We start from the raw sequence: 22719 nt of genomic DNA, 5'->3' as shown, positions 1-22719 counted from the left end.
CATTTGAGGCCCCCGTGTTCGAGAGGGTACTGATAGGAGTTAACCCTGCAAACAGCCTGGAATACCAATTCAGGGGTGGCACTGGTCTTCTTACAAGTCCCGCTACCATCATCTTCCAGCATAAGTGTCCTGGGGCAGGTCAAACCTCATTCCATCTCAGAGAGAGAAGGCAGCCACTTACCATCGCTCTGTTGGGTTTGTCCATCTGGGGCAGGGTCATGGTAACGCTCCATGACACTGTGGTGGGCTAACTGACTCCAGTTAGTGCAGGCATAGGATTGAAGTGCACGCCAGGACACAGTGTGCATTATTGTCACCACAGACACACCACATCCCTGCTGTGCTCAGAATTAAATAGCAGATGGACGACATAGCCCAAAAGCTTTGGGGAGGTGTCCCTTTCAAGGCTATGGACGTCATGTCACATCTAATAGTGTAAATGCCTTCTGAGAGTGCTGAATGGGGAAGATTGAATTGAGCCCTTGTGAATACCTGTCTAAAATCACTAAAGCTCCAAACTAAACCACGCTTGCTGTCAGAACCCTCAGTCTATGGACCTGTTACTCCCACGGAGAGATGAAGCTAAAGGTTATAAGTCATTCTGCAAACAGTTTGCGAGGACCCTTGGGAAGGGTCCTCCAACATGAAGAGGTTAGAAGGGCAAGAGCGGGTCCTAGTACCACACCCAAGCTGGGACACATCAGGTCCTGCCTCTACTCCAAAACTTTCCATACTGCTACTGACACCAAGTCCTGAAGTAATAACAGAAGCACAGCAGTGAGAAGGAGCCAGCTCCGTCCCACATGGCCAGGAGGTCACCCAGGAAGCGTCTGGCAACCATTCAGAAGTCTATTCCTTCACTCAGGCTGAGGCATCATCATCAGAAGAGGCAGGAAAGGGACAGCAGCAAAGAAGAGACCAGGCGCAAGAATCAAAGCTTCTGCCTCCTGGGGCAGGGTGAGGAAATCTAATAGGATTAACATCATAGCGAGGGCACCTGTCTCCAGTTCTATCCTCAGAATTAGAAAAGGGAAAAAGGAGACGGGGGGGGGGGGGAGAAGGAAGAAGGGGGGGGGGGGAATGGAGAAGAGGAGGAGGGGGGGGGGGAGGGGGAGGAGGAGGAGGAGGAGGAGGAGGAGGAGGAGGAGGAAGAAGAAGAAGAAGAAGAAGAAGAAGAAGAAGAAGAAGAAGAAGAAGAAGAAGAAGAAGAAGAAGAAGAAGAAGAAAGTATATGAAAATGCTTCAAGACATCAGTATAAGCAATGGCTCTTTGGATAAGACCTCCAAAGCAGAGGATGCGGAAGTGAGGGTGGATCTGCAGGGATGGATGAGATTGCCAGCTTCTGCACAGCAAAGGAAACAACAGAGTGACGAGACAACTGTGGATGCGCAAAGTGTTACAGCTGATTCACTATGGGAAAATAACAACCAGAATATATAAGGTACTTTAAAAACTTGGTAACTGTTGTAGGAGGTCACTTGTTTGTTCCCATCTGCTCAGCCCCAAAATAATCACACAGAAACCATGTTATTTGCAATACTGTTTGGCCAATAACTTAAGCGTATTTCTGGCTAACTTACATCCTAAATTAACTCATCTCCATTAATTTGTGTATTGCCACGTGGCTGTGGCTTACTGGATAAAGTTCTGTCTAGCGTCTGTTTCTGGCAGGGGCTCCATGGCTTCTCCTGACTCCATCCTCTTTCTCCCAACATTCAGCCCAGTTTTCCCCACCTAACTCTGTTCCCCTAAAGCCCTGCTAGAGGCCCAAAGCAGTTCCTTCATTAACTAATGATATTCACAGCATACAGAGGGAAATCCTACACCAGGTAACCCAAAGCTAAGTAATTCAACTGTAAATTGGGTAAAGGACAAAAATTTGACACTTCCTGCAAAAAGAAATATGAAAAACAAGGCAAGGATTAGGTGGATCAGTGATGTCTCAGCATCAGCTATAGAGGCTATACACGATGTAGCAGAATTAAAATTGATACCTTTTGTGCCAAAAGAATCCACCAGTCCTCAGCCCAGAACACAGTCCTAATGGTATGTATTATGGTACATTGTTACTTTATGAGCAATATTTGATACATGAATGTGCATGCTGTGATGTCTTGCACAATTCCTAAAAGAGTAGAGGTAGCACATATAACACGAACACCACAGAGCCAGCCTAAGGCTTTTACCTGGAGGGGAGGAGAGAGTTTGAACCATGGAAGAAAACAGAAATAAGTCTGCATAAAGACAATGGTTCATTCTTGGCTTGCAGTGACTGTGGTGGTGGGGTGTGGTAGTTTATGTGGTCATTATTCATGGACAGTTTATATTTACTTTTTTTATAAAAAAAAAAGAGAAAGAAAATCAGGGGGCTCTTGAGCTTGTGAAAAATGTTCAACTCCACTAGTTTTTAAGGTAATGCAAGTTGAAACCGCAATGAGGTATCTCAGCACCGTTTGGGTGGCTGGAGTCCCAAAGACACAAATGCCAGTGAGGAAGTTCATAAAGCCACAAGAGAGAACAGTATGGAGGGGCACCAAGCAATTGGAGATAGATCTACCCTCTATTTCCATTCCCTTCCGCAAAAGGATCCGAAGGGAATGGCTTCGGAATATTAAAGAGACACTTGCACACCCCTGTCTGTTGGTAGACTACTCCTAGCTAATGAGCTAGGGAATGACCCTGATGTCCATCAGCGGGTGCCTGGGTGAAAGCTGTTATGAATGACGACATGCTATTGTTTACACCCAAATCTATGAACTGGAGGCCCATAGGTGGGGTGAAATAAGTCAGAGGCAGGAAGTCAAATAAGCCACGCTTCCTCGCATGAGCATCTAAAAGCAATTCCCTCCGAAAGTGCAGCGGGGACTCCTAGAGACAGAGACGGTCAGAGCAAGGGGCTGGCGGTAGATAATGCCTGATAATGGGCACATAAACACAATCGGATAGCAGTGAGGGCTAGGGCTCCCACAGAATAGTGGGCTTGGCACTTCATCGTAACTCCTGCACACTTGGTAAAAAGGATAGAAAGGAGGAACTTAAAAGGCTCCATAGCATAATGTGAACATGGAAACTACTGATCACCCCGACTTGATAATATGTACTTCACAAAGCATTGAAATATCACAGCGTACTCCACAATGCTTATGGTGACTATGTGTTAATTAGTAAAAGGCTTTTAAATGGTTAAGACCATGTTAACCACTATGGTGTGATCATCCCACTATATACACATGACACACCATCACAACCTAGTCTCATAAATTTGCACAATTCAAATAACCGTAAGATATGGGCTGGGAATGTTGCCACACATATAATCCCACTGCTTGGGAGGCTGAGTGAGGACCGTGAATTCTAGGCCAGCCTGGGCTACATAGCGAGACCCCCCAACTCAAACAAACAACTATGTTCAACTCGATATGCTTAGAAGAAAACCAATGGATTCTGTTTAAAAGCAATCGACTTTGAGGGTAGATAGCTGAGCCTTGCACTATTTCCTCGGTCGTTATTCTTCACAGTGGTGTGGACATCGTTTGGATTTGTTAGGAAATCCTCTGTAACCATGTTTAAAAGACAGACACAGCTTGATATGTTTGCATATAGCAGAAAATGAGACGATAATTTCATTATAGACTCTTATTTCTCCGGAAGACTTGAAGTGTGCTCCTAGGTGGTCAGTGGGAAGCATTTTATTGATAACATAAGGAGGAGATTGCAGGTACCTAAGCGGTACTCAGTCACTATACTTTTGGAGAAAGTCTAGTTATTGATTTTCTCCAAAATTTTTTTCTTCATCTTAACAAACGGGTCACATCTTCACTGCAGGAACTACAGATTATTACAACAGATTGTCCATCTCTGCTGCTCCCACTGTCGTATAGGGAGGGCCCCAGACATCAAAGCGACCCCACTGGGGTCTCTATTAGGAAATGATAGATATTTATAATGTTTTATCTAACTAACAAAGGTATAGTGGGAGAACACATTTATTTGGGGGCTCATTTGAAGGCCTGAGGTCTTCCCTTCAACTCCTATCAATGGGGTGTCCCCTTTCCCCTCCCCCAGCACCACTCCTCTGCTCTTTCTGTCTTATCTTTCTTACTCTGGCATCGTAATATTTAACATTATATTGTATTATGTCATTTTCTGCCCACCTTTCCCAGGAGGTTGCAGATATTCCAAAGGTATCCTAGGTCCTCCTATGTCCAGAAGCATGCTTGGTGCTGAATGAGTATTTGTTGAATGCAGGTGTGCCCTTTCTGCTCTGACTTAGCTGCTGCACAGTCAGCAGAAAGTGACAAAGCGACAGAACACCTAGCAACCACGACTGCTGAGTCGTTAGTGAGAATGAGAAGAGTTGGGTGGAGGAAACAAAGGCAGGTCATCTTAGTATTGAACGGGTCTTAGACAAGTGCAAGGAAGAAACTTCTGTGGTTCCAGTTAGGGAAGAAATAGATGTCCAAACGAGCAGACGTGGTCTCACCTTGAAGGATGAAGTTAGGTAACTGCTGCTATGTAATCATTTTAATCTAAAAAACAACAGTGAGCAGACCCTGGGATGCCAACCAATAAAACAAACCATCTACCTTTCAGACAGTCCAAACAGAGGGAGCAGCCTGAGCTGTGAGCACGTTATCACTGGGGAGATTCTGGTATGATGTACAGTGGACAGAATTGCAGAAATAATTTCTAGAGCTGCAGACACAGATTTTGCTCACTGACCACAACCCATCGCCGACTCTCAATTTAGATGTAGGCTCTTTTCACAGCCCATTTAAAAGTCTTCAGTGACAGATAAATAGCAAATTTAATCCAATGGGGTTAAATATTTTTAAATGTCAATGTTTATTAATTTCAGTAGTAAAGCCATGAAATGCATTATGCAGCATACAGATGTGCCTATGAGCCTTGGAGCCAGGATGCATATTGTAGAAGACCTGTGACATTCATGTTCCCACAACCCTGGTCCTGCTCTTTGCTGGATCTATGGCCTGGGGCAAGGCACTGAGTTTGCAAGGCTCATTTGCAAACTGTAGATGAGCACAGCGGTATTTAATATAGGCCAGGATTTGGGACAATAATATTTAACATATGAAGCGGTTCTTCGGAAAGAGCCTATATAGTATGACATAAGGAAAGTGTCACCATTATAATTCTGACCCTCCTGGGGTCATTAGATACTGGATAAGTATGGCTTATCCAGGAGACACTCTGCAGCTCTTTGTAGTCAGGTATCACAATGCGCCCCAGGGTCCCAGAAGATTTACTGGGTTGATTGGGACCTATTGTTATGAAAAAAACAATGCAACATTTAATGGTGGTGGCAGGTGGAGAGTTGGGGTTCAATTTGTGCTCTGGCCCATGAGATGGAGAATCAAAACCAGAAGCAATGGCAAGCTTCACCAGCGGTTCCTCTATTCCCGAAGGAGAGGGCATGCCGGCTGCCTGTCTTAAAAGAAATGTCTTCGGAATTCATTAAGGGACAGCACAAAGCAGCTCCTCTCAGATGAAAATCTCAAAAGGTCATTTGAAAAAAGACTGTTTTCTTTACCTTCTCGACTGCCACCGACCTTATGCAGCTAATGGTCTCACATGTGACCACGTGTTCAAGCTGGGCTGAAAGGGAAGCCAGCCCAATTAGACCGGGAATGAAAAGAGGCTGGACAAAGTGGCTGGAGCTGGCAAAGGGACCCCAAGGAAATGTGGTACCTCAGGTCAGCTTATTACCTCTCTCCCCGCTAATCATGCTGCATAGAGCCCCAGCAGGAAATCATTGCGTCTCCAAGTGAATCCCGGGCATTTTATAATGAAAGAGATGAGGGCTCTCCCCAAGTGCTTTCCGCATCATTTGCAGGGAAGGGGCCTCAAGCAGAAACATAAACAAGAATGTGCAGATCCTGCAATCTTGTGGCATAAACATGAACTATGTGTGCACACTTGTGTGCATGTGTGTTATGTCCCAGTTCCTATGTTCCGGGAAGGAGGATGAGTCAAGGGATTCAGAGACATGGGGAGACTGCTTTTCTTCAGTTTCTTNCATTACAGATGGTTGTGAGCCACCATGTGGTTGCTGGGAATTGAATTCAGGACCTCTGGAAGAGCAGACAGTGCTCTAAACCACTGAGCCATCTCTCCAGTCCCCTTTTCTTCAGTTTCTTGACTGTTTATTCAAACTGCAAAAGAGTTTGGATATGTTGGGGATTCCCTTAGGTGAAGCCAGAAAGTCTAATCGGAATGGGAACTAGAACTTTACCTAAGTGACCTCCTTGGTGATAAAGACTGAGAAGCTAGCTGATTGAAAATGGGGTATGGAAAGATAGAAAAGAATGGGTAAGGGTAGGAGTAAAACCAAAAAGCAAGGTTGAGCCCCTCAAAACAGAAAGATGGGGAGGGAAGGAAGGATGGTGAGAGGGAGGAAAAGGAAGGAATGGAGGAAGGAAGGAAGAGGGGAAGGAAAGAAGGAAAGAAGGGAAGAAGGGAGGAAGGAAGGAAGGAAGGGAGGAAGGAAAGAAGGAAGGAAAGAAGGAAGGAAGGAAAGAAGGAAGGAAGGAAGGAAAGAAGGAAGGAAGGAAGGAAGGAAGGAAGGAAGGAAGGAAGGAAGGAAGGAAGGGAGCAGAGTAAGGAGATGTTTACAACTCCCTGAGGATATTAAAGTTTGATGAAAAGAGTACAATGCTTCTGGGAATAAATCCCATCTCCGCATTCTGCACTGGGTGACTGTGGATAAATTAAGAGATGCATTGGACTGAGTTGCTTATTAAAGATGGGTATTGATGATTAGCATTTCCAATGACAGTGATGACACATGTTCTAACGCCAGAAAAGTTCTTGCATGTGTCATTTCTCTATGTTTGTAGCCCTCAGTTTCCACAGCAAGGATGAGGTCATGTGATGGTGACCCTGAGGAAGAAGGTTGGTATCCAGTTGCCCTGGGAAGCTGTCTTCAGCACACACCCTCCTTACAGCATACCTCCTCTGCCTCCTACCTTCTTTCAGCAAGCAGCCAGAGGGGAAGCATGGGCCCGAGCAACAAAACGCTTGTGAAAAAAAAAAAAAACATCAAAAACAAAAGGGTAAAGAGCTAAAGAGCATTACAGATGAGAGGAACGAGGGCTGGGAGAACCGTGGAGATTAGAAACCAGCCCCTTGTAATCTGGCCCTCAGCGTGAGCGGAGAAGAGCCAAATGCACCAATGTCATTCTGTTCATTTCTATTTATTAAATCTCAGGCGCCAGCGTCATGGTGATCACACATTGCATTAGAATAGAAGATGAAGAAGGTTAAGTTCATGCTAATTCTTGCTGGAGAGAAGCAGATTAATCCCATTTCAAACAGGCATTGATCATTGTGATACTCAGAATGTTAACTAAAGGGCTACATGAAATATGCCAGAAGACGATCTATAGTCCCTTGTCCCTGCTGCACTGAACTGAGGAGGGAGGAGGTGGGAGGGAAAGAGGAGACAGCAAAGGGCAAGGGGGATGAATCTGAGCCAACACGGAGAGATGACAGAGAAGGGGAGTTGCTGTGCCCAGGGGCAAAGGAGTAATACAAGACAGACAACTTTGGAGGGGCAGAAGCAACGGGATCAAGGGCAGAGGATATCCAAGTCCCCTCCAGGGACAGAGAGCAGAGGGTATCCAAGTCCCCTTCAGTCAAGGCAGAGCAGCTACTCTTTATGTATCTGGGCCTTTGGTTCAGCAAAAAGAAGCCCGAGAAGGGACCAAAGTGAGGTAATGGCTCTGGGGCGGATGTGGCCAGCTGTGCTAATATTTGCTGATACCCCGTGCAGATTAGGTGCCCTTAGTTTAGAATAGCTTTCTATATGCAAAGTCATACCATTAGCATGTGTGTCCCAGGCTGAAGACCTCTCCTGAACAGCTCTTGGAAGCTTATTTCAAGACTGGAGAGAGAGCCCTCAAACATGACCGTTGCCATGCTACAGAGCTGATTATTCCTCCATGGTCATCCCAGAGACCAGGGTGGCCATCACCTTGGCTAAACAGTGAGGAGTTGATGTGGGAGATGAGAGGAATAACGAATGGAGGGGGGTGGGAATAGGGGCTGAGCCGCAGGAGTTATGCCGGAAACAGCTGAGAGAAAACGAGGCATTTAGGATGATGCTGGATATCAATTATTAATACCCTCCTGATTCTGATGAAAGGTTTAAGGTATGCCTTTCATAAAATCTAGCTTCTGGCTTCTCTCGCATATTTTTCTGCCTTTATGCCTTTCTCCAGTGAATTCTTTTTCTAGTTCAGAATTGATTTCCTCTTATGCTCTTTGCTATTTTTTTTTTTAAAGCTCTCCTGGGTTAGGGTCCCCCCCACCACCACCATCTTTTGCTCCCAGTAACCCAAATGTACTTTTCTTATGACATTCAGTTCACCTTAGGAAAGTTGACTGATTCTGTATCTATCTTTCTACCCTGGATGTTCTGTGCTAATTTGTCTCTCCTCCCCCATGCCATGACTGTAGGTCCGGAAAGTTATTCAGGCAAAACTACGTTCTATTCATCTCTGAATCCCAGCACTTAGCTCAGTGCCTGGAGAATTTTTTTTGTTTTGTTTTGTATTTTATTTTATTTTTTAATTTATTTATTTCTTTATTAATTAATTAAAGATTTCTGTCTCTTCCCCACCGCCGCCTCCCCTTTCCTTCCCCCTTCCCCAATCAAGTCCCCCTCCCTCATCAGCCCAAAGAGCAATCAGGGTTCCCTGCCCTGTGGGAAGTCCAAAGACCATCCACCTCCATCCAGGTCTAGTAAGGTGAGCATCCAAACTGCCTAGGCTTCCACAAAACCAATAGGTGCAGTAGGATCAAAAACCCATTGCCATTGTTCCTGAGGTCTCAGTAGTCCTCATTGTCCGCTATGTTCAGCAAGACCGGTTTAACCCAGGCTCTTTCAGACTCAGGCCAGCTGGCCTTGGTGAGTTCCCGATAGGACATCCCCATTGTCTCAGTGTGTGGGTTCTCCCCTCGCGGTCCTGAGTTCCTTGCTCGTGCTCTCTCTCCTTGTGGTCCTGATTTAGACCTTGAGATTTCAGTCCGGAAAAAATTGACATGAAGAGATTTAGTCTATGATTGTTTTATCTCTGTCATCTGGTGGTTTGGTAGGTTTGTTACAGCATTTCCACACCACATCTCTCTTCACCCCAAATCTCCACTACTAATAGCTTGGAACTGAAAGTCTAATTCCTTCTCTGTTCCTTAGCTATTGGTCTAACATTGAACTGGACCCCAAAACCCTCAAGTTACTCCTAAGCATGTACTTCTTATTGTGTATGTACTATGTATCCTTTCCACAAAAATTCAATCAGGTTGCATGAGCCACCTTTCCTGGGTCAGTGTCACTACCAGACCTCAGCCAAGGAGCCGCCCTTGACAACAGATGGAGACAGTGCAGAGAAGCACAGCCGGACACCAAATAGCCTCATCTTTTTTGTGGGGAACCCAGCCTTGATGGATGCATCTACATCACAGCCCCTGCTCCGAGACGCTGTGGGACGAGGGCCTGGGAAGATCGTAAGAGCCAGAATACCAAGAAGTCTGCTGTGAATTGTCTCCGCTAGAAATGACTGTATGAAAGAGACCAGAACAAGGCAACATCAATGAATATGTTAACACGGAAGCATGGGAATGCCATTGGGTCCCGCACCTAGACAAAGACTTACAGGGAGCTAAGGTTCTGGGAATCTCTTCCCAGGGATAGCCTGTCCCAGGGATAAGCCTCCTTAACAGTTGTTCATGTATACGCAAACCAGAACAGACTCAGCAGGTTGTACAAGTGCGTGTATATATATGTGTGTGTAGATATAATACATATATATATGTATATAACACGCAAAAACATAACAACAATAGTAAAATAAGCCATCAACTTGAGAGTTGAGGAATACATGGGAGTGGTTCAAGAAGAGGTAGCTGGGAATGTCTGGGATACAGACAGGTAAGAAATAAAGTGATAAAAACACTTTTTGAAAAATATCAAAATTTAATCAGTAAGTCCATAACTGCAAGACACTAAATTCTGAGTTGTAAAAGCAAAAAGAAAAGTCTCATGTCTTTGCTTCCTAGTTCTTAAACAAAAATTCATAGTAATTTTTAAATACTTGACAGGAGAGAGAACTATGAATAAGATGTGCTTCTCTTGCCCAAGGACTCAGCAGTGTTCGGATTTAGAGCCACTAGGCAGTCTGGGAATGGAAGGGAAGCCCAGAGCAGCTGGCCTGTGAGAATGGGCAGTTGTATGAAGACCTGTTCTCTTTCAGTTTTGCACACCAGACTTCCCAGCCCAAGTTTATTTGCAAATAAGCTGAGATAGCAGAATGATCTCTGGGACTTTCTCCCTAAGTGACTATGATCAGAATCTCTGAATACCAACGGAACCACCACTGTTTGGTCAATCCAAATGGCAGCCATTTACCGAAACTTGTTAATGGTCCTGACAGCCAACCGCATGTGACTGTCTTGCGTGAATCTAAAATGGCACCCCACAGGCTCTCAAGTTCTGTTGCTTGACCCCCAGTGTGGTGCTATTTTGGGAGGCTGTGAAATACTTAGGAGGTAGAGCCTAGCTGATCAAAGTAGAGCACTAGGCGCAGGCCTTCAAAGCTTACAGCTTAGCGGCTGGCTTGAACCTCGCTCCTTGCCTTCTGTCCCATCACTATTGGAACATCCACTGCCAGGTGATCCTGTTGCCACAATTTGAGCTCATTCTCACCCCGACTTCGCCACCACGATAAACTAAAACTCTCTGTCACCCATGAGCCAAAATACATCTTTCTGGCTACCTGTTAGCCTCTGAGATGTTGTACTTACTCCCACATTGGACCGGAGCCTGGAGTGAATGAATCTACTCACCTCTACCACACACAGCCGGTCCAGAAAGCCATCCAGCCGCACAAAGACCAGAGACACCTGGAAATCCCATCTCCTGACTTCTGAGTCCTCTTTGAAGTACGTGTGGAGATGTTCCCTTCTGTCCTGAAATGCCCGTTTGAAGAAGCTTAAGGTGTCTGAGACCACGTGCAGTTTTCTCTGACTTTCTTCTACCTCACTCCTCAGGAGGTCTTCCTGGTTGAGGTAATTAGAGGCCTGGGATATAGATAAATTAGTAACCATAAACCCAATGGCAGGTACAGGATATCCCATGACTATGTCAACACCATCTCAGAGCGAAATGATTGCCTAGGTAATATTTTTCATAAGAACAACACAGAAAACTTCTGATCAAGTTTTCCATTCCACAAGTGATCTTGGGTCAGCGTTTAAGCCCAACAATCTGTGCTCCTTCAGTCACAGTGTGTTGAACCATGCTGTGATTGGACCAGTGACCAGTCAGAGACCAGAAGGCATTATAGGATGTGGCTGGGCCAGTCATTCATCCCCAAACATTCTGTGATTTGTTGACTTTGACAACAAAATATTTTGAATGCAAGAAGCTTTGGGCCATATCTATTTTTCAAGAGACATAAGCTACTGGGAACTTGGAAGATAAGCTACTGGGTAGTCTCCATCACCAACACAAGGAGCCACAGAGAGTACTGGGTTTGGGAGGCATCCTCTAAAACCACAATGTGAGTCAGTCTGGAGCCAGCCTCACCTCAGGTTTTCAAAGCGTGGGCGTGCTAATACAAGTTCTCTACGGATGCTCCATTTTCTTCGTTCTTATATTCTCAACCCGAAGTCCCCATTGATAGTGATGGTGACATGCAGTTCTGTGAGACCAGCACCCCAGATGTGGGTGCTGCTGTGGGCGTGCTTGAGTAAGTAGTCAAAGTCCTCAACCTTGACAAACATCTCTAAACAAGTAATAGGTTGTAAGACTCCTTTTGTCCCCTCATCTGATGTCTGACTGGGATTTATAAATGTAATACCATTTTGTAGCCTCAACATGCTCAATAGGTGTTAGTTGCTATGAGCCATTCTGTGAGCTTGTTTGTTGTTTTCTTAGGGCTGATTGTCCTTGAGTACCAAAAGGAGTCGCCATGGAGAAAGGTCACCCAAACCACAGCTTCTAGCTCCACTTACACTCTAAGATCCATACTGCCTTGGTGCTACAGGAATCCCTAAGAGGGGGTAGGAAAGCCAGTAGGATGGCACACAGATGGCTTCCCATCTGCTTGGGAAGGTGAGACAGGAGGATAGAAAGTTTCAGGCTAGGCTGGGAAATTTAACGAGGTCTTATCTGAAAATAAAACTTAAAAATATGTAACTCACTGATAGAGAGCTTATCAAACATGTGAAGGGCCTTGGGTTCAACCACCAAACAAAAACAAGGAAAACAAAACAAAAAACAATCACTAGCAGCAACAAGAAGTGGAGGAATGATCTGTGCAACCCAAACAGCAGCATCTCAGATGCTCACAGCGAAGGAGCTCTGAGCGTGTGTCGGGCACGGACATCCTTGGCATCATTACATGTTACTCCTGTGAGATGGTTCCCTTTATGCTGCAGCATCGTAAACCGAGCAGTGAGGCACAGAGCAGGCAAGCAGCTTGCGCTGGAACACACAGCTCACACGTGCTAAGTCAGGAGCAATTCCCTTGACTTCAGAGACTTCCTTCTGAATTACTAGGCTTTGTTGGTGACTTAACACAAATCCCTCACGCAGCTCATGAAGGAGGTTGCGATTTACCAGCCCCAAGCAGGGCTTAGGCAGAAAGTAAGATTGGGCAACCCCAGTGTGTCAGCAGTACCAAAAACCTCTTTGGGAACTGCTGGCTTGTGAAAACATAAAATTCAAATGTGAGAATCCTTTGGGCCGCAATTATTTCTGGCCTAAGGGAAAACCACGTTTTACTCTTCCACGTGCCTTTCTATGTGCCGAGCAGCCCCGAGGGAGACGTTGCTGGGCTTCACAGATCAGCTCACCTGCTGGATGAGGAGGTTGCAGATTTCCTGGAGCAACACCACGAGCCTCCCCCGGGAGCCGTATGACCTGCAGGTGGCCCAAATCAGGCAGACCACATGGAGCAGAGGCCTCAGCCTGCCCTTCACCTTGGGAAACTCCAGGCTTTCTAGGATGTCTAGGTGTCTCTGGAGTGGTGACAAGTGCACATGGATGTCCTGGGCCTCTGTCAGGGCTGGAAAGAATTAGAGATGGTCAGCCATGCTTGCTGGGCACCACCTACCTCAGAGAGCCCCAGTGTCTGGGAGCGAAGGGCTGGCAAAGCCAAGACTACAATTTCTTCCTGACCTGAGAAGATGGAAAAGAAGCTTTCAGAAAGCTTTTCGGCTCTTCTGAAGAAATACTGAAATCGGAGCACTATGAAAACCTAGAGTGATGGACTAAGAAGATCTCGCTGACAACATTCCTGTATCAGGATGTCTTCCCGGCTTTCTCAGCCTGTCTCAGTCAGGGTTACTATTGCTGTGATGAAACACCATGACCAACGCAACTTGAGGAGGAAAAGGGTTTATTCAGCTTACCCTTCCACATCACAGTTCATCTTCAAAGGAAGTCAAGATGGGAACTCAAACAGAGCAGGAACCTGGAGGCAGGGACTGATGCAGAGGCCACAGAGGGATGCTGCTTGCTGGCTTGTTCTTCTTGGTTTGCTCAGTCTGCTTTCTTGTAGGAAATAAGGCTCTCCCCAATCGATCACTAACTAGGAAAATGTCCTACAGGCTTGCCTACAGGTATCTTATGGAAACAATTTCTCAACTGAGGCTCCTTCCTCTCAGATGACTCTAACTTGTGTCAAGTAGGCACGGTACTAGTCAGCACACTCACCACACGGCTGCGCTCTGTTGTCAGATCCCCTCCCTTGGTAAATGTTTGCTGATGATTTTGATGCCGATACTACAAAGATGACGTGAAGACAGGTGATGGGGCAAGCGCAAAAGAGTGTGCCTTCAAATGCTGATCCAGACGCCTCCCAACTCTAGGACTTTGGGCACAGCCAAGATCTGTAAGCCTCAAAACTAGGCTGATCTTGGAAGTAATTTCACAGGCCATGGAAACAGGAGGCAGTGTAAACGGCATCTTTCCAGAGAGCAGTGTGGTGACAGGACTGGAACAAACAGTTAACGGACAGCAGCATCTTTGGCGAGTGTCTGACAGGAACTTTCTTTGCAAGAGCTTGTGAGAGAGAAGCCACTGGGAATGGAGGAATAGCGTGGACTGGAGATGGCAAGGTTCTGCTGGTTTTCAATGCCAAAGAACCGCCTTGAACACAGCTCCAAGGGCGAAGCCTTCAGCGGTCATCTCGTGCTAACTGATAGGGAAATGTGCTAAAGCTGGCAGTGCTGGCAAGTGCATAGCAACCCAGAAAAATGGAAGCCAGACTGAAGGGCTTATCGGCAGCTGTTTCCCTCTCGGGCAGGTAATTGGCAGTGTCTATGAGAGCAGGTGGTCTTAGGTCATATTAGATGGATGAGGCTCCATGACTACCTTAAAGGAAACTCAAAATATCCCTGAATTAGCTGCAACCTCCAACATATCAGAAATTTTTCTATCACTAGACGTACAGCATCCCATAAGGCCTAAGTAATTCCCTAGACTCACTGTGTGATTCAACCAGTCCTCTTTGCCTGAGCAAAAGGAATGGTACCCTGGTTTACTCTGAACCTCTGCATCAATTGCCCTGAGGCTCAAGGGACACATGATAAATGGCAATGGATGCTTGTGCTTTATATCCCAAGTGGTATATTGGAAGCATTCTGAGAGCCAGTTAAATGACCTGGCACTCCAAAGAGAGTAAAAATGCTCTGTGGGAGGCCGGCAGTGAGTATTGGAACCACTGAGTTGAGGCAGAGGACTTTACTGTGCTGCTGATAGACAAAGTGGGGGCATGTGAGTATCGGAAGGAAGCCTGAGGTATAGATAGAGGAGCCTTCTCTTCAGGTCACTCTGTTTGAGGGCCCTTCAAAAGTCAAATGTTTCTTCAAATACCTGGACAAAACTTGACTGTCTTAAGACCACAATATTTGAGAAAGCATGGACTGCTCCCTACTTCAATCAAGGAGAAATCAGTTTGATTAAAACAAACAAACAAACAAACAAAAAACCAAAAAAAAAAAAAAACACTGTCTTGAAACCCCCCCCCCCAAAAAAAAACCAAAAAAAAAAAAAACCAAAACAAATGGAGACAGAGTTAGGGTTCTGCTTGGTGTTTTTGTTTAGTTTTCTTTTGTTTTTAGGATTATCTATTCCTCAGTTTCTGAGGGATACTGGTTGGTTGCCCCATACTAGATACCCAAAGACAAGGACTCTAAAGTCTTTTACATGAAGTGGCCCTTCTTTGTGACTTAGCTTCCCTCAGAAATCCCAGCACTGAAGCTGGATGTGGTAACTCAGGAGCTCAGGCCTGTAGTCTAACACTTAGGAGCCTGCCTCAGGAGAATCTAGAGTTCAAGGCTAGCCTGGGCTACAGACTAAGTTCAAGGCCAGCCTGAATTGCACAGCAAGATGCTATCTTAAAAAACAATAAGAAAGAGACACACAAAGAAAGAAAAAAGATATCACAGCACTAACTCCTTTATTCTCCAGGGCAGAAGGAGAGAGTAAGAGAACAGGTCAGCTTAGAGCTCTGGATACAGGACACTACCCTTGTCAACAGAACAAGTAGGCCTGGATTAGGTTTCTATTTTGGACATACATGGGGGTAGAGTCTTTAAAGAAAGCTCAAGGAGAAGAAAGTATTTGAAAATCACTATTTAGATTAAGTTTAATTCATACCAAGTTGAAAATACCTTTAAAAGCACATTCTGACCTATAGTACTAAGAACAAGGAGGTGGTTTAGTAGGAAACCAGGGGTGGGGAAGACGGAAGAGGAAGCCCTGGGAAAAATACATCGACATCTCATCATAGACCTTGGCAGCTATGCAATTTTGATAAAGGCTAATCTTGTCTGGTACTCAGAGGGACAGGAAATTGTAGTCCTATCTCTGAACAGACAAGGCAAAATGATGCTAGAAACAGAACAGAGATTCCTCAAGATGCCAAGGATGGAGGGACCTGATCTCCAGAGGTGAGATGTCACATCTGTCACAGCGTGTCTTTGTAGTGTATTGGAGCTAATAACATTCTTCCATCTAGATTATCTCACAAGGGCTGAGGGAGGCAAGGAAGCTGGTGCACCAGAGCCAGAGTTCCAACCACAGAGAGATTGTTTGTTTTATCTAAGGTCACAAGGCAGCTGACCCACAAGGCAGTTGCTTCCAGAAGTGGCATTCCTGGCCACCATGTTATCCTGTGCCAGATAAGAAGTTGATAAGGATGTGAAAATTCTGAGGTCAGGAAGAGAGTAGACACAGCGCTAAGGAAAAACGCAGAGTCAAACAGATTTGTGGAAACGCTCGCTGGTCCTCACCTGCTTCAACGTCTCTGAACATGGCTCTGAACGCCGGCAGGTAGCTGCTCTGAAGCTTGTCCAGGAGTCCAGCCATGCCCTTCACCTTAATTGTCATAAGTTGACTATAAATGTGTTCCAGGTCCTCACACCTGCAATACCACAGAGCAGGCAGGGTGAGAATCAGGAAATGTCACACTGTGATGCCCCACCCTGCTGAAGGCCGAGGGTAGCCCTGCCTCCTCCGGTGCCTCTGCAGACTGAGCTCCCTCCCCAAGAGCCAGGCATCTGTTTCAGAACAGTACGAGTAAAATCCTGAGTCAGGAACAAAGGCTCACAGGAAAGGCTCCAGGAAACACTGGACCAGCTGGAGGTCATTAGCTCTTGCAGCAAGGTTGGGGAACAGAAGCATCGTTAAAGTGGGACTTCTTGAGAAGGGCCTCATCATAAGTCAGTAAATGGTTAGAAATTGGGGGGACACTCAGGATGGTGGTGCAAAGGGGTCTGGAGCCCTACAGGACAGCTTGTCCACAACACCCTATGTAGTAGGGTCAGAGAATCTGCCCCCAACATCTGCTTGTCTCTCCAGAAAAGATTCACCAACACAATGATAAATAGGAGCAAAAGCATGGAGGGTGGGAGGGAAGCAGGCAGGTGCAAGAGTTAGGCACTTCTGGTCACCCCATGGGACCGAGACCCAGTGACTGCTATTGACAATCTGTGACCTAGGACAGGCAGTTCTGCAACCATTATCCAAAATCCCTTCTCCTTTTCAGGTCCTTACAGAGGTAAAAACATCTAACCTTGGCTATCCAAGAAAAGGGAACAGAATTTAGAATAAAAGTATTGAGAGTCAGGGCTGGAGAGATGGCTCCGTAGTTAAGAGCACTGGCTGCTCTTGCAGGGGATCCAGGTTTGGTTTCCAACACCCACATAGTGACTCACAACCATCTGTAACTCCAGTTTTAGGGGACTGGGCAACTGTGGTTCATATACATATATGCAGACAAAACATTCGTACATACAAGATAAAAAATGTTCTTAAAAAGAGGACAGAAGGTATTTTAAGTCTTGATTTAACTATATGCATGTAGTAAAAGATTCCTCCAATGAACTGACAGTGCCCCAGGAACGAAAGGGTGGCTCCTGAGCTTCAGGGAAAGAATTCATCTTCCAGTCCACAAAAAGAAACATACTGCTCCTAAGACACCCAAGTCGTCAGCCCTAAGGAGGATGAGAAACATTTGGAGGTGGAATCATATCCAGTGGTGGCCCCAGCAGGCCAGCCCTATCTTCTCTTCTGTCATTTCTCCTCTCCAAGGATCTGAGCATGCGCCTCCCTGCCTACCTGCTCTTCCAGAAGTCCAGCTCCACCTTGGGGGTGGGATTGCCCCCTTGTAAGAGTGCCTGGGAAGACTCTTTCTTGAGTACCACCTGGACTTGGTGGCTCCATTTGATCACTGCAGACTCAATGGCATAGACAATTGACTTGTCTATGGTATCCAAGCTGCAACAGACAAAAGACATCTCTTATTGTGTGCGAAAATAATTTGAGCCTGGTTGCATTCGCCCATCCCCAGTTGTGATAGCAAAATTCCAGAGACTGGAAACCTTACAAAGATGTTCATTTAGCTCGTGATTGGGAAGATCTGAAGTCCCAGTGTGTCAGGACACACTGTGGGTGGTACTGTGGTGGTAATATATGCATGGAGATTCACAAGGCAACATGACAAGTCAAAAAAAGCAGGAAGGGAGGCTAACTTTACCTTTTTATAACAGGCTATTCTGGAGGGTTTACATTAGTCTTCTCCAAGGGCAGTCCTCCCAATGACCTAATTGTCCTATACTAAGTTCCAAGTTTTAAGGGTCCCTCCATCTTCCAACAGAGCAACATTGGGAAACAAACCACCAATATGCAACCCCTCAGAGAACAAACTCAAGCCAATTCAATAAATATCTGGGTGTGCTCTAAAGGAGAACTTAACTCCGCCTAACGTGCAAATCCTTTGGTTTTTAAGTTGTGTGTGTGTATGTGTGTGTTGTATGATGTAGTGTTGTTGCTTTGTCCATGCATATGAATGTGGAGACTGGAGACTAATAGCCAATGTCTCTGTGGAATCTTTCCCCTCACTTTCTGATACAGGAGCTCTCGCTGAACTTGTAGTTCATTGATTGGACGAGGCTGGCTGGCCGATGATCTGTAGCAGCAGGCCACTTGTTCGTTCTGACTGCCCAGAACCGGAATAATCACACAGAAACTATATTCATTCAATCACCTCTTGGCCCATTAATTCTAGCTTCTTATTGGCTAGCTCTTTCATCTTAATTTAACCCATTTCTATTAATCTGTATATCACCACGAGATCGTGGCCTACCAGCAAAGTTTCAGCATGCCTGACTCTGGCGGTGGCTCCAGAGCATCTTCTGACTCTGTCCTTATTTCTCCCAGCATTCAGCTCAGTTTTCTCTGCCTACCTAAGGACTGTTATCTAAGACAGTGATCTGTAAGTTTTTCTCTTAAATAAATAACCTTTTTATTATTCATGATTCTGAACTGGTGTGGGATTATTTTGTGACTCCCATCTTTAATGATCTATAGGGATCCACTTGTCTCCAACTCACTTATCCCCCCAGTGTGAGGTTGATGATGTCATGCACAGTTTTGTGGGTGCTAGGGATCTGCTTGTGTGTCAGACATTTTACTAAGAAAGGCCTCTCCATGGTCTCTAGCCTATGAATTCTTAACGATTCCCCTCAAGTAATAGACTTCCATCAGCAAGTCAATTGTACAAATCATTTTCTAGGGAAGTATGTTTATTCTTATGTTCATTCAACATTATTTGTACAGCCAGGGGCCCATCAATATTCTGAACACTGGTTTAAGAACTTTAAAAGGCATAAAATCCTGTCAATGCATGAAGCATTGAGTTGGTCACCCAATCCCCTTCTTTTGACTCATCAGAGGACAGGCTTCCTACATAGCCTAGCAGCTCACAACTGACCAGCTCTTCCAGGAGACACTTTGCCACATCTACCACCCCAGGCCTCCCTTGCTTTGTTGTGAGTCCTAATGCTATAGCAAGGACAAATGGGTTACACACTCCTCCAGCAGATGTAACCATCCTCACCCGCAGCTCTGGATGTCAGGACAATTCCATCCTGGCTTCAAGTTTCCAGCAAAGAACGGGTTCCCAAGCATCCCTTTTCAAACACATTGTTTTGTTTTAAATGATTTATATATGATGACAAAAGATTAAAATTAAAATAGAACAGATGAGATGACTTTGGTCCAAAAACAGCTGCCACACAAATGTGATGTCCTATGCTCTATCGCTAGAATTCAGGGGGTGGAGGAGAGAACTTACTCCTGAAAGTGTCCTCTGATCTCCACATGCTTGCATAGGACACACACACACACACACACACACACACACACACACACCCCATAGACACCCACACCATATACATCCTCAGACACCACAATAATAGTAAGTATGTTTTCATTTTAAATAAATTGAAATAAAAATCATCTGCTGGTCAGAATCTTACATGGACACTGCATATACTAGGTAACAGGGGCATAGTGATGGAGACAGGAAATTCATAGATGACATTTTTCACAAGAGGAACTCACCTGAACTTAATGTGAAATTCATATTTTCTTAGAAATGATGCAGCACAAGTGATTATGAAAGACATTAAAAGAAAATGCTCTCCTCCCTCAAATGATGCAGCCTTCAGGGAAATTATCAAAGTTGAACAAAAGGAGACAAACTCAGCAAGGAATTATAAACATGAGCTGAATGTTATTAAGGTATGGCATAAAGAAACCGAGATAAAGGGGGAGATTAATAGTATTTATTTTGAAAATTGGATATTTTTATTAAACTACAATAAGCTTTCCAGTTAACGGGGATGTTCCTTCAAATTGTATATAGCTATACAATCATTTCCCACGTAAAAGTACTAAGAAGCAGGCTGCGGTTGCATGCACTTCTTATTCTTCAGGTATATCATGGCTTCTGAATAAAAACAATGATGGTCACACATTGAGAGAAACCTGGCAATATGGCAGACTACTCTCAATCAGGAAGGTGACCTATTGCCACAAACACATAGAAAGGCTGGGTAAAAATATAGGAAAATATATTTACATACATAGACTAGATTGGAGGGAGGAAATACCCCTGGATACAAAGACAAAGGGACATCAAAGCTGGACTATTTGAGAGGAAGCCAATGGGAGACATAACATTAAAAAGCAGAGGGTCTGGTGTAGTGCACAGGCCAGTTAGCTCAGCCCTGGGCTAGTGGTTGAGGTAGGAAAATCTTGAGTCTGAGGCCATGTTGGATTATATAGAAAGTTCTAGGAAGGCTTAGGCCATAGAATGAGAGCCTGTCTCAAATAAATAGACAAAACCAACATAATCAAAGGAGGCTGGAATTGTAATGCCCACTCAGGGGCAAGAGGCATGGACTCTCCAATAGAGCTAGATTTGCCTGGACTTAAGGGGGACAAAATCCTCAGGGTCTGAAAAGTCTGTGCAGACTGGGGAATGGAGGCCAAAACAGTAATACAAGCCTGAAAGTTAGTTCTATGGCACGGTTCTCTGGGAAAAACAGGTAGAGGCTGCATAGCTGCTGGATTAGGTACCATCCAGCTACGAGCCACATCCTGAGGACGCTGCACCTGCCATGGCTGCTCTTGTGCCTGAGGTGATCCGGGGTAGAGGAAAAGACCACATCGCTGAGAGAACCTTAGAAGACCTCTAGCATTAGAGCTCGGCAAGAGACGTCATCAGTGTGGAGACACAGTCCAAGGACATTGGTTGACAGAGTCAACAGTGGGCTTGTGTGTGGACTGAGACCCATCAGGTCAGGAAGAGGAAAGGGCCTGGGAGGAATGCTCAGACAGAACAGCTTTCATCCATCACCAATGCCTACAGGCTGATGGTACTTACACTGGCTCACCGTGGCCATCCATGAATTCCACTTTTTCTGAGCCAACTGGAAGAGGCAGCAAGGTTCTCCCCTTCATGTGTTCAAGGATTACCAGGAGGTCACACTGCAGGGAGTGGGCATGATACCTGATGTCTTGGCACACCATGTGGGGCCAGCCTAGATGGTTCTTTTCATTGGCTAGGACAGGGATAATGACCTGCAACAGAGACACACCAAGAAGGCAAGAGAATTGCAAGTTCAAGCTGGCCGGGGCCACATGGTGAGACCTTGTCTCAATAGGAAGAAAAACAGGAGTGTGAACAGAACTATTCTGCGTGGCTGGATAATATTGCTTCCAAAAGTCATGGGTTATTAAATCAAAACTCCTAGTACCAGGCATGGGATACCTCCCGATGAGTTCCTGGCCGAGGAACCCCCAAAGGTACTCAAAGTAGTATAGTCTATTGTCACTGGTTTGGGCTGCTCACTAAACCTAGACAGTAAAATCCTGATGCTAAAGACAACACACACTTTGGATAGAGGATATAGAGAAATCAAACCGGAATCGAGATAGACAGTGCTGGAAGGTACTATGTAAGCTGTTGGGGGAAGAAACGTTATCAATAATGCTACCTAGATGTAGACACAATGTATTACAACACTGACCAGACAAAATACACCCACTGGTGGGATAGTAACATGAATGTTGTGCTTATAACCAATGGCTTCTTCACTGGAACTGAGGCCCACTCCACAGGTGGGAAAACACGGGTGGAATTGAAAGCCAGGTGAAAAAGCCATGGTGGAAGAAGCTGTTGGCCCTATGGAAGAATCTGCTACAGGGGTTCTGATAAATATATCTGTTGTTACATGGCCTGTGTAGTGGGGTTTGAAGGAGAATAGCCCTGTCGGCTCAGGTTTGAACACTTGGTCCCCCACTGGTAGAACTCTTCAGGGAGCGTGTGACCTTGTTGGAGGAGGTGTGTCCCCCCTGGAGGTGGGTTCCTAGGTTTCCGAAGACTTGTGCCACTCCTGGTGCATTATCTCTGCCAACTACTTGTAGATAAGGATGTGAGCTCTCAACTACTCAACTAATGCTCCAGTGCCGTGCCTACTTCCTGCCATGCTCCACACCTTGTAGACCAGGCTGGCCTTGAACTCAGAGAGATCTGCCTGCCTCTGCCTCCGGAGTGCTGGGATTAAAGGCGTGCGCCACCACTGCCTGGCTCCCCCATTAGCTCTTACTTCTATACGTTGCCTTGATTGTGGTGTCTCTTTACAGGAGTAGAAAAATTACTGAGATTCTACCTTCTAAGCATCCACAAGCTAGTGTAGCCTCAGCCTTAGACAGAGGAGCCTCATTTGGCAATGGATGCAGAGAATCAGAACCCACCAAGGTACTAAATAAGGGGTGGCTGAGTGCTCAGGACTAGGTGGAACATCTCCACCACCCTATCCAAGGTCTAGGGGACACTGTA

The 22719-nt window shown here is 45.5% G+C and overlaps 1 protein-coding gene across 1 annotated transcript in view; it reads right to left on the bottom strand.

The window, feature by feature from the left end:
- Positions 1 to 22719, bottom strand: part of Dnah9 (dynein axonemal heavy chain 9) — a 328862-nt gene that overhangs the window by 299538 nt on the left and 6605 nt on the right. Inside the window, 5 exon segments of the mRNA XM_050162584.1 lie at positions 10865 to 11098; positions 12878 to 13089; positions 16322 to 16452; positions 17649 to 17807; positions 21262 to 21458. Of these exon segments, the coding sequence (XP_050018541.1) occupies positions 10865 to 11098; positions 12878 to 13089; positions 16322 to 16452; positions 17649 to 17807; positions 21262 to 21458 (933 nt within the window).

This window comes from Alexandromys fortis, unplaced genomic scaffold (assembly GCF_014885135.2).
Source record: "Alexandromys fortis isolate MF-2015 unplaced genomic scaffold, M_Fortis_MF-2015_v1.1 scaffold_84, whole genome shotgun sequence".
Lineage (NCBI taxonomy): Eukaryota > Metazoa > Chordata > Mammalia > Rodentia > Cricetidae > Alexandromys > Alexandromys fortis.
The sequence above is the reverse complement of the archived record's forward strand: the minus strand, read 5'-3'. Positions and strand labels throughout refer to the sequence as shown.